This window comes from Perognathus longimembris, chromosome 6 (genome assembly GCF_023159225.1).
Source record: "Perognathus longimembris pacificus isolate PPM17 chromosome 6, ASM2315922v1, whole genome shotgun sequence".
NCBI lineage: Eukaryota > Metazoa > Chordata > Mammalia > Rodentia > Heteromyidae > Perognathus > Perognathus longimembris.
The window spans coordinates 56,372,221-56,385,386 of record NC_063166.1 but is presented as its reverse complement, the minus strand read 5'-3'; the positions used below and the strand labels follow the sequence as shown (position 1 = coordinate 56,385,386).

Here is a 13,166-nt window from a genome sequence, read left to right as displayed (position 1 = left end):
AAGTGAATTGTAAATTGCCTTGACTTTGTATTCAGGAACTTCTTCAGATCATACCAAATAGCAGATCAGTGAATGGATATATATATATACACACACACATATGTATGTGTACACATATACATATATATGCTAAATTCTTAGTGCTGTAGGACTTAGAATTCAGTTGAAATAAATCTAGCATATTTTTATTGTGTACTGTCTCATGTTTGGCTCTCTAAGAGACTGAAAAAAATCACCTGAATAGTTAAACCCAGATATGTAGTTAATGTTGTGAAATACACATATAACAAGTACTGTATATCATGAGATTAATGTAAGAAAAGTGTGAGTAATTATTCATCACAAGTAAAGGGATTAAGAAATAAAAGATAATCATTATTACCATTTATGGATAACCCAGTAAGCTCCAGGTTGTGTATAAGCTTTATGGATTGATATTTAGAAGATACTTCACCATAATTCTTATTGTTTTTTTTTCTCCAGTCTTAAGGCTTGAACTCAGGGCCTGGGCACTGTCCCTCAGCTGCTTTTGATCAAGGCTACTAGCACTCTACCACTTGAGCCACAGTGCCACTTCTGGCTTTTTCTAAAATTTATGTGGTACTGAGGAATTGGACCCAGGGCTTCGTGCATGCTTACTTAGGTAAGCACTATACCGCTAAGCCACATTCCCAGCCCTCTTATGTTACTTTATTGATTAGATGTTTAGAAAACTTAAGCAGATTGTTCAGACCGAGTAGTTAGTAGGTATCTGAATTTGTAACTAGTCTCCAGGTCTGTTTGATATCAAAGTCTGTATTTATATCAACTACAGTGTATCATCTAAATTTGTGAGAGATCATTCCAGGAATAGTATACATGAAAGAACTGATTCAAACTAGGTGTGTTGGCTCATGTCTGTTATACTAGCTATTTGGGAATTGAATTTGGGAGGATTGCAGGTAAAGGCCAATTTGCGCAAAAATGTTTATGATACCCCCAACTCAATCGATAAGACAGTTTGTCGTGGTGGCATATACTTGCCATCCCAGCTAGATGGAAAGCATAAATAAGAGGATTGTGGTACCAGCCAGTTGGCATGTAATGAAGACTCTAATCAAAATATAACTAAAGTGAAAAGGTTTGGAGATAGGCTGAAATGGTGGAGCCTACCTAGCAAAGACAATGCTCTGAGTTCAAGTCCCAGGTTCTCAAAAAAAAAAATACAGATTCAAGCAGTTTTCAATGGTAAATTGTAGCCCATGTGGCTGGCATGAATTAGAAGCCTCGGAAAGACTAAAGGCCTACTGTAAGAGACCTTGGAAGCTAAATTAAGAGATTAGGTTTTATTCCCAGTATGCAATGAATAACCAAAGGAAAAAACAATCTTAAAACAGAAAAGGAGCTGGGTGCCACTGGATCACACCTGTAGTCTTAGTTACTCTGGAAGCTGAGACCTGAGGATGGCAGCTCGAAAAGTCCATGATATTCTTATCTCCAATAAACTATTAAGAAAGAGCTAGAAGTAGCACTGTGTCTCAATTGGTAGAGCTCTAGCGTAGCACACAAGGAAGCTCTAGATAGTGTCCAGGCCCTGAGTTCAAACCCCTGGACCAGTAAACAAAACAGAACTCAGTCTATGTGTGGTAGTTGTGTTTTCTTTTGTGTTTATAAGCATATTGGTATTTATTGGGCTAATGAAAACAGAACAGGTTTCAGGTATAAATAATACCACTTCAGGAAGAGAATATCAAATGTTGCTAGACTTGCATATGGTGAGGAAATTACCATTTTTATATTAATGAGGCCAAGGAAAGGGTTTGTACTACTTGCTATAAGTTAGATGTACTAAGCTTTTAGGAATTTGAACTAGACCAACATCTTCATAGGGAGTAGCTATTAGAAGCACAAATCACAGTGAATTAATTTTAATCTGAGCTTTAAAAATCCTGAAGTTTCAAAAATTTTGTTTGTAACTGATTTGCTTTCTATAACTGCATAGGAATTATGGGCCTGAGGGGTTTATACCATATAATGTAGTATGTCATTAAATAGGGTATACTAGCACCAGTGTCTTACACCTGCAATCCTAGCTACTTAGAAAGTGGAGACCTGGAGGATCATGGTTCGCAGCCAGCCCAAGCAGAAAAGTCCATTACAATCACTCTCCAGTTAGCCAGCAGAAAGCTGGAGTAGAGACATGGTTCAAATAGTGAATGCCAAATGCGAGCAAGAAAGCTGAGTGAGAACTGGAAGCCCTGAGTTCAAATACCACTACCAAAATATGACATCTTTTGTAATTATACTTATAGCCAATGTTGGAGATACAAAATTTTATCATCATAACTTTGAACAATTACCACTGAGAAATACTAAAATAGCTTATGAAGAAAAACCTGATGATGGGTAGAATAGAATTTCAAGCAAGGTAAAAGAGATGGTCTGACTAAAAATGGACTATAAAATTGTTATTATCTTTAAATAGTTGTACCAGGAGTTGCCATTCAACAATGCAGTTTATAAGTAGAATGTTGTCTTGGTTTATGTCACCCCTTTCAACTTTCTTAATCATCCCTCCCAACCCACCCTATTCCCCTACTTTTCTTAATTTTGCTGGATGTACATTGAATTTTGATTGCATTCTCTCCCCTTCTCATCTCTATCCGTCTCCCTTTATCCCATCATACCCCTTTCAAATACTCATTTCCTGGTATTAATTTTGTTGAACTATTATTTTGCCATTCTAAGGAATTATACTGTTTGAGCTCTCCTCTAAATCTACCATATTTCAGTAAATACATTTGTATACAGTTGCATACCACTGAAAGTATTTACTTATATAGTTATAAACAAATTCTAGCTTCCATATATGAAAAAGAACATGTAACCTTTGTTTCTCAGAGCCTGACTAACTTCACATAACATAAGGTTTTTTCCAAGTCCTTCCATTTCTTTGTAAATGATGCAATATCATTTTTTCTAATGGCTAAATATACTTTCATATTATATATATATGCCACATTTTATTTTTAAAATTTAATTGTTACGGTGATGTACAGAGGGGTTACAGTTACATATGTTAGGTAGTGAGTACATTCTTATCAAACATGTTACCTCCTCCTTCATTTTTCTTCCATCTTGCCTCCTCCCCAATCCTATCCCCCCTAGTTGTACTGTTAATTTCCAACATATTTTCTTGTAAGTATCACTGTTGCATTGCTACATTTCTTGATCCATTCTTTTTTTTGAGGCGCATCTGGGCTGATTCCATACCTTGGCTATGGGATTTTCTTCCTGGAGCATGTAGGTCTGCAAGCACTTCTAGCTTGCTGAATGTCAAGCAAACCTGGTTTGGACGCCAAGGCAAGGTGGAAACTATCAGAGTAATGAAATGAGGAAGCCACCTGACTTGAGAGGACAGGCCAGTATAGGGTTTCTCTCCATGTTTTATAGGGGAAAACACATCCTCTGCACATTCTAGTACCTCTTAAATGTCACATAGCTGTCATGTTGAAATTATAATTGGGACCTAGGTTTTGAATTCCTGTATTTCTGACTCAGAAGATCCTGATCATTTGCTTAGTAAGAAGTGGGGGAGTGGATCAATAGTATTCTATGCTTCCATCAGAAAGAATGACATTGCCCCATTTGTAAGGAAATGGAAAGACTTGAAAAAAATCATATTAAGTGAAGTAAGCCAGACCCAAAGAAACATAGGTCCCATAGTTTCACTCACTTTAAATAATTAGTAAATGTCTATGATAATCCTAGCAGAGAATCATAATAGCTCAGTAGCTATGTATTTATGACCATATAAAATAATGCTAATTGAAATGAGCTCCAAGACATGGAAACAAGAGGTTTTGTTTTCTCTTGGTTTTTCTCAGTTATTTCTTTTTTTCTTTGGCTTTTCATCCCTGTTGTTACTGTTTTTGATTTTGGTACCCTTTGTATTGTAAATAACTTTATCTTATCTAGGGACAGAAAGAGGAATCACAGAAATAGTGAGACAAAGGACAAAGGGTGAACAAATGCACCAGTGATACTCATAAGACGCTATGTGGGAAATGAACTTTACAACTTGAGGCAGAAGGGAGTGGGGGGAGGGAAACCAGGGAAAATGAGGGAGGGGGTAACATTATTTGACAAGAATTGTACTCATTTCTTTGCTTATGAACTAACCTCTCTGTATATCACCTTTACAATATAAAAGAAGTGGAGAAAATGAAAAGTAGAGAAAATGGAAAATCAAAGATAATAAATAATTTAAATAATCTGTTTCTGATTTATTTTCTGTTTACTAGACCTTGACTTTTTCTCTAAGTGAAAATGTTCATTAATATTCTCCTTTGCAATGTGTTAAATAGGGCTCTTGTTACCTTGCATATTCATTCTGGAGATATGACACAGAAAAACCCTTACTATTTCAGGGCAGTATTCACAAAGATATGTTTGTGTTTCTGATTAATAATCTTTTAAAAAATAATCAGTAATGCAAATGTTCATGATATCACCCTAGATTGTTCTCTTAGGATATCTCATTATACAAAACTAATTTAATGAATTAATTTCTGTGAATCCTTAACAATACTGCTGTAATATCAGCAATTATTATTAGCATTATAACTATGATTACCAAATTATAGATGAAGAAGCTAAGGTTCAGATAAGTGGCTTTTTTGATGTGACTCACCTCATTTGATAAGACTGGGTGCAGAACTGTTATTTCAGGATTTAATTGTGCATTCAATTTCCTTTACAGGGATGAGAAAGTGAATTGTTAGCTCTAGAAACTTATTATTCAAAGAAACTCTGTTGTAAATCTTTTGGTAGGCTTTTGGTCTAAATAAGGATTTATTGCATTTAGATTTGTCTGAACATAATGATTACCCTGGCCATTTTGCCTTATAAAGATTAAATTTGCTTCTTGATGTACATTTTACATCTGGAAGTTTTCTCCTCAAGTGGTCATACATATTTTTCTTTGATGGCATCTCCCAAATGATAGCGCTGCAATCTTCTGCAGAATGTGTACTGGTTGGTATCATTTTTCAACTATTGATTTCAATTACCTTATCTAGGTCCTTAGGACAAGAAGTAAGAAATACAATACCTAATTCTGAAGAAAGAGGATTTAAAGGAACATGTACTCAAATGTGGATAGCACTTTTCTCCTGTTCTAGTGTGAAAATCATGTCTCTCTGCATTCATTGATGTCAATGCTGATGGTGTTAGTGCAGTCCCTTGGTCATTGAGACTGCCAAGACCTGCATGTGACTCGTACTTTCTCGTCCTGAGGGTATGTGTTGTTTGTCAGCACTTTGGGGCTATGGTTCCTCTCTGATGCTCTCGCCTACTTAGCCCCATGGGTTTAAGGTCCTTGTTTTGAAATGCTACTATCTATCTTTGATTACTGCTGTCATCTTCTAATAACCTACAGCTTCAGGCTGTTTAGCTGTTTCACTGCAGATTTTTTTTTCCTGCTTACCTTGCATGTGGTTGTTCCAGTTCATCTCATCTCACTTTATAAGCAGTTTCTTAGGAATTCTGTTATAATCTATCTTTACCTTCCTAGGCTCATGAAAGCAAGGATAAGTAGCATGCTTCAGTGATGGGAAGCTGATTAAATGCTTTGAGCATATGGAGTCATTGATGTGTTGAATGTCATACATATGCAATTGTCATTCTGTCCCTTCATCTTTGTATTCATATATTTTTTTCTTCTTCTGGTCCTGGGGCTTGAACTCAGGATCTGGGCACTGCACTGTCCCTGAGTCCCTGAGCTTATTTGTGCTCAAGTCTAGTGATCTACCACTTGAGCCACAGCACCACTTATGACATTGTTTCTGAGTAGTTTATTGGAGATATGAGTCTCACCAACTTTCCTGCCTGTGCTGGCTTTGACCGTTATCCTCAGATATCAGCCTCCTGAATAGGTAGAATTACAGGCATGAGCCAATGACACCCACCTTTTGGTATCCTTTTTTTTTGTTTTTTTTTTTTGGCCAGTCATGGGCCTTGGACTCAGGGCCTCAGCACTGTCCCTGGCTTCTTCCCGCTCAAGGCTAGCACTCTGCCACCTGAGCCACAGCGCCCCTTCTGGCCGTTTTCCATATATGTGCTGCTGGGGAATCGAAAGGAGAGCTTCATGTGTAGGAGGCAAGCGCTCTTGCCACTAGGCCATATTCCCAGCCCTGGTATCCTTTTAAAAAGTAAAAATTGGGCAAATATAATCATAATATTCAATATATATATGTAAAAAATGGAACTAGGAAAATTGAGGGCATGGGTGGGGAGGAATGGGGAAATGATGAAAGGGATGACACTAATCAAGATGCATTTTACTCATAAACTGGAATGTTGAATTCAAAACCCTCTGTACAACTTAATGATAATAAAATAAAATAAAAAGTGGAATGTACCCAATTCCTCATTCTCAGTGCAAAATTTAGAGCACAATAATTCTTTCAAAGAAATCACCAATGGATCCCCTGTCCAAAGAATAGCACTGCAATTAAGAGACATTTATGTTTAAAATATTTAAAATTTTGGGCTGAGAATGTGGCTTAGTGGTAGAGTGCTTGCCTAGCATGCATAAAACCCTGGGTTCGATTCCTCAGTACTACATATACAGAAAAAGCCGAAAGTGGTGCTGTGGCTCAAGTGACAGAGCGCTAGTCTTGAGCAAAAGAAGCTCAGGGACACTCTCTAGGCCCTGAGTTCAAGCCCAGAACTAGCTAAGAAAAAATTAATATATATATATCTATTAAGGTTTTATATTTTGCCATTTTCCTTTAACAGGACAGGATTGATATTTTAATATATACTTAATTTATAGGAGAGGTTTGAATATTTATATACTATTTAGCGAAGATTTTTGTATCTTAATTTACTCAACCATTCCATATTATGTTATAGTTTACTTATTTTATGTTTTTTGAATAAATTCTCTTAAAGTATCATAAAATTTATATTTTTACTTGTAATGATAGTAATTATTTCATCAGTTCCACTCATCCATAGATATTCTAATTGAAACCATTGTTTCTGGTAATTTGCTGGACAATAAATGTTATCTTTTTATTTTAATTTGCATTTATTGGACTTCTAGTAAGGAAAAATAATTGCTATATGTTTGTAAAACTCTATCCATTCTTGTAAATGTTCTGTTTACATTCTTTGTTTACTAATATATTCATTTCTAAATAGTTTTCTTATTGATATGTTAGAGTAATCTTTATAACAACTATAGAGATTTTTATAGCAAGTATATTTCTCCTTTATCATATTAGATGCATGTATTTGCTAATTCTGTTTTAATAATTTATAAACTACATTTCTACATAATAAGACATTCTGATCCATTTGCCTTGTGTTGTTGTTGTTGTGTGTGTGTGTGTTGTTTCCCAGTAAGCAACATATTTATCTATAAGAAATCCTGATTAATAGTGACTTGTATGAGGGAGGGGTTTATTTCTGAGCATAAGCATAAATATGATAGGTTATAAATACTTAGGCTCTTAGTAATATCATTTCAGAACAAGGCTTATTTTTTTCTGTAATCATTCACTATTTTTAATACACAAACATATATATTTGTTTATGCGTAAATATATATACATGCATATATATAATGCCTATAAGAGACTTCTACATTAAAAAAGATAGGCTCCAAAAAGTTGGACAATTTGTTCCTCCTGCTCAGCTAGTTGGTTGGTGGAGGAATCTCATGGTTTCCTTTTTTTCAGCCTCTACAGCCCTATTGTTACTGGGCCACTTGATTATCTTATCATGTTGCATGTTGGATCCTCTTAATGGCATAAAATACTGAATACATAGGCTGTGCTCATCAATATTTAGCAAGGCAATATTATGCATTGGCAACATCTTAGTTGTTGAATTATCTTATAATAGGATAAGATACTTTAGCTTAAAATAACACACATAGAGTTCAGTACCCTCTAAATTTAAAACCTTAATTTTCAATGTATTTTTATAGATGCAACAAAACTTTTAAAGAATCCAAACTTTTTAGACCATGCTATGGTTTTATAGTTTATATAGTAAAATACTTTATATATTCTTATTTTATATTAAAATCTAACTTATGAGCAGGTGATCCATTTTCATGAAATAAAATATCATATAGACCATTTTTGACAGGCAAATGCAAGAAATGCTGTCATCAATCGTTGTAAGCCTTTCATGGGAAAATCTAAACCAACATGCATACTATCTATATTTGTCCCAAGTGATCAATCTGATCTTATGGCAGGCAAGCATTTGAATTAGTTGGGAAGTCAAGAGCTACAGATATTTCATCCACAAATGATATAAATGACAATTGAAGACAACTACAAATTTAACGATATACAGTAGTGTTTCGCTCCTCTATAATTAATAAAATATATAGTATTTTCTTATCTCTAATTATTTTAATTCAATATTATATTTCATTTACTCTTTTAAGTTAAAAATGCATTTTAAATGCGATTTTAAAGTTTGAATTTACATTTCAATTAAAAAATTACACTCTTTTTAAGCAATAATTCCCAGTAACTCATATGATTGATCTAGGTATACATTTTAAAAAACTACATGCCTTTTAAACACATTAGATTATACATAAGCCTATTAACATAAAAACTGGCCCCCACATACCATCTAAAAATCATCTTATGTCTCAATCTTTGGGGAACACTAACGTAAACAACTAATTACTATTGAGTTTAGAGGAGAAAAAATGGAATGAATTTGAAGTGACTTTATTACAAAATGTGAATTAATGGATCTTCTTGTCCTAAGGCCATAGGATGGCTCACATGCATTGTCTACAGGCAGTTGCATTTTAACAAGAATTTCTTTGCTATTCATAGATTTTATATAATTTAGCTTTAAGAAACAGACTTCAGATAATTTCCTTTCATGAGTTTTGAAAAGACTTTAGTTTCATTCTTACTCTTTCAATAGTAGATCCCAGGAGTGAATCAGGTTACACATTTCAGTTTTATAATCATCCTTGCTCAATATACTGAAGTTAGAAATGCATTAATATAAGTATCACATGTTATTTTTTTGTAGGCTACTTTATAATTTGTTCAGAATAATTTCAACTCTTACTCGAAGCAATTTAGATACTTCAAAAAGAGCTTATCCTTCATGATTAAGGACACATAAGCCTAAAGAATTATCTTCAGCTAATTTTGAAAAATCATTGAAATATTTTGGGAATCAACTTTCTTAACCAAATAGTACAAAATTTAGAATTCTGTGTTCAGTTAGACATTTCTAGGTTCATATTATATTCATAAGCTTTAAAAAATCAGGACTAGAGATCAAAGAGAAACATTTAAAAGTTGTTAATTATTTTGCATAGGACGTCTTTCTCAAATGTATTACCCTTGTCTAGGACTTTTTAAATGAACTATGGATCCTAATACACATTTTCGAGGCAAGCACTCTTGCCACTAGGCCATATTCCCAGCCCCCTAATACACATTTTCTTTAAGTCTTAGTGTTATCGTGCATGCATTTCCTCTAGCAAAGCATACTGTTGTCTGGTTCTGTGGTTTTCTATCTTTGGCTTCTGTTACCTTTATTTTACAGCTATTATGCTTGCCTGACAAGCCTCTACCTTAGTATCCTTCTTCCAGCTGGCTGCTCTAGGTTTCCTATGACCTCAGAATTAGATAATAGAGCTTTAGAAATGAATCATTTATAGATAGAATCAGACAATGAATGTATCAGAGGCCCTTTCCCCCTCTTCCATAGTTTTGCAGTTGTGACATGATTAAAGTTTAATTGAATTACTTCATAAACTATTTTCTGGAGTTTGTTTGCTGGTTTTGTCCCTAAATAGTGATAGCTTTAATCTCGTTTCATCTTAACACTGGGCTTCAGTGTTTTAGGGAATTTTCTCATACTATGTTGGATTTGTTCTAGACTATTTAGGTTTAACAATTCACTTTTTTTTCTATTTTGGACAGAGAAAAGATATTTGATAAGTATTTTGGAAGTTTTAAAATGTATATTTGAACTTGCTAGGGAATAGGAATATTGCTAGGAATATTTCCTTTGTTTTCTAACTCTACTCTCTAGATAGAGAATTTATGTGATTGCCAGTGAAATCCTCTATCAGCATTGTTCATTTTAGTTGCAAGCAGATATTCACACCTGTGCACACACCTACCCCCTCCCAAGAGCAGTTACACTTATTGTAATTTCAGCCATCAAGTTGAGGATAAAAAACATGCCCAGTGAATGAATTCAGTATGTTACTCTATCATGTACTAAGGAGACATTTAAAGGTACCTTTGCTGAAAATATGGAGAAATGACAGTTCATTCGTAGTATTCACAGGAGGGATCTGCACCATCTTCCAGACAAGAGAGGAAGAAAATTCTAGAACTACTCATAGGTATATCATACTTTGAAAGTCAAGGATAGATAGACATATATGATATCCAGAGCTTACCTGGAATGGAGAGGTATCCTAAATGAAGAGTGGCAATTCTCTTGTCCAAAGGGGTTGTCAGAAGTTCTTCCTTTATTTACTAGGTTTTGAATTATTGCAACATTTATTTGTAATGTATTATGATTAATGTGCCATATGATGCCAGAGTTGTTGATTTTATACAATTAAGGCTTTAAAATATTTAAAACTTTAGAATACTTTTATAAGATGATTGATGACTAGGAAAATATTTCTGATTATGTGGAGTCCCACAAGTTTTCTTTTGATCAAGTACTTAAAAATATCACAGCACATGCACACATGCACATGTGTGGACACACACACATGTGCACGCGAAAGTCCTTTTTTTTTTTCAAGATGTACACTTTTATTGAACTGGTCTCAAGTCAGTGTACAGGGGAGTCCTGGCCACTTTCACACCTCAACCAAATCCCAGGGAGATTTGAAAAGCCTTTGGTCATACATCTCATGTTGGGGGGAGGGGGACAAAAAGGGAGGTTCACCATGGCTGACCATTCAAAAGAAAACAAAATTTAAAAAGTATTAAAGCAATTAAAACAATGTCGCATTACACCATGTACACAAAAGCAATGTTGTCTCTCCCCTGAATGGACTGGGCGAGGGAGGGCTGACAGATCACCCTCCTTCCCAGGAAGGAGGCTGGGGTGGCTTTTTGGATGAGTGAGGGACTTCCTGTAACAATGCAATCTCACAATATTTGGAATGACTATTTTTAAAAAAAGGACAATGTACAATCAAAGTCCTGGCCACATTGTAGAACTTAGGGGGTTGCTTGCTTCTGCTCCTGCTGCCACCTTCACCGGTCCAGTTTTTAAATCTTGAGTCAAAAGCGCCAAAAGAAAAAAAAATTTACAAAAATAAAAAATAATGAAACCATGCCAATCTCATCTCGTTTTCTGCGCAGTTAGTTTTTGTGTGTGTGTGTGTGTGTGTGTGTGTGTGTGTGTGTGTGTGTGTGTGTCAAGAGAGGGTGTATCGCAGCTAGGTAACAGTCCTCCTAGAAGCACCTGTGGTGCACGATGGAGGGGCCGGACTCATCATACTCCTGCTTGCTAATCCACATCTGCTGGAAGGTGGACAGGGAGGCCAGGATGGAGCCACCGATAGACACAGAGTACTTGCGCTCAGGGGGAGCAATGATCTTGATCTTCATCGTGCTGGGTGCCAGGGCTGTGATCTCCTTCTGCATCCTGTCTGCCATGCCAGGGTACATGATGGTGCCACCAGAGAGCACTGTGTTGGCCTGCAGATCCTTGCGGATGCCCACATCACACTTCATGATGGAGTTGAAGGTAGTTTCGTGGATGCCGCAGGATTTCATGCCCAGGAAGGAGGGCTGGAAAAGAGCCTCAGGGCAACGGAAGCGCTCGTTGCCAGTGGTGATCACCTGCCCATCAGGCAGCTCATAGCTCTTCTCCAGGGAGGAGGAGGAGGCAGAGGTGGCTATCTCCTGCTCGAAATCCAGGGCAACATAGCACAGCTTCTCCTTGATGTCACGCACGATTTCCCGCTCGGCTGTGGTGGTGAAACTGTAGCCTCTCTCGGTCAGGATCTTCATGAGGTAGTCTGTCAGGTCCCGGCCAGCCAGGTCCAGACGCAGGATGGCATGGGGGAGGGCATACCCCTCGTAGATGGGCACTGTGTGGGTGACCCCATCACCGGAGCCCATGACAATGCCAGTGATACGGCCAGAGGCATACAGGGACAGCATAGCCTGAATGGCCACATACATGGCTGGGGTGTTGAAGATCTCGAACATGATCTGGGTCATCTTTTCACGATTGGCCTTGGAGTTCAGGGGGGCCTCGGTCAGCAACACGGTGTGCTTCTCGGGGGCCACACGCAGCTCGTTGTAGAAAGTATGGTGCCAGATCTTCTCCATGTCGTCCGAGTTGGTGACAATGCCGTGCTCGATTGGGTACTTCAGGGTCAGGATGCCTCTCTTGCTCTGGGCTTCGTTGCCCACGTAGGAATCCTTCTGACCCATGCCCACCATCACGCCCTGGTGCCTTGGGCATCCTACTATGGAGGGGAAGACCGCCTGGGGGGCATCGTCACCCGCGAAGCCGGCTTTGCACATGCCGGAGCCATTGTCCACAACTAGCGCAGCCATATCATCGTCCGTGGTAAGATGAGCTGAGTGTCGGTGCCGACCGCGGCGGAGTGGAGAGTAGGCGCTTGTGGCTGGACGCTTCTGGATAGTCCACGCAAGAGTTCTGATTGTCTGCTCTTTTACTACCTGAGCAGGAAACTGTCAGTAAGCATTAGTTTGGAAAACTTGAAAGACACTGTATTTAATCTGACCTAAATACAGTAAAGTTAGTGTTGTAATAAATGAAAAGTATGTGCTCTGCACCAAGTATCCATGGAGGCAACACTCTGAAACTGCTGTCTTGACATGCTTTCAACATTTTGGTTTGTCATCTAATCTGTTCTCAGGAGTTTTGGATTTTTTTTGTTAGTTATACATTGTATAAATAACCCAAACACATCATGGCAAACTGTTTAAAATATACTTTTATAACTCCTAATAACTATGTTAATAATGATTGCCTTATTGCTGGGTGCCTATGTCTCATGCTGTAATCCAAGCTATCCATAATGTTCAGCATCATGTAAATGAGTTTGAATTGGTGAAAGAGATGACTGCTGAACAGTTTTATTAAAAGTTTTATTAAAAGTATTTTCTTAA

At 37.0% G+C, this 13,166-nt stretch overlaps 2 protein-coding genes across 3 annotated transcripts in view; one reads left to right on the top strand and one right to left on the bottom strand.

Moving 5' to 3' along the window:
- The window catches only part of Macrod2 (mono-ADP ribosylhydrolase 2), a 1,728,876-nt gene that overhangs the window by 329,227 nt on the left and 1,386,483 nt on the right, over positions 1 to 13,166 (top strand). The window lies entirely within an intron of this gene.
- On the bottom strand, positions 11,433 to 12,602 carry LOC125353241 (actin, cytoplasmic 2-like). The gene has a single exon (XM_048348775.1). The coding sequence runs from the start codon at positions 12,585 to 12,587 to the stop codon at positions 11,472 to 11,474; it is 1,116 nt and encodes a 371-aa protein (XP_048204732.1). The 5' UTR covers positions 12,588 to 12,602; the 3' UTR covers positions 11,433 to 11,471.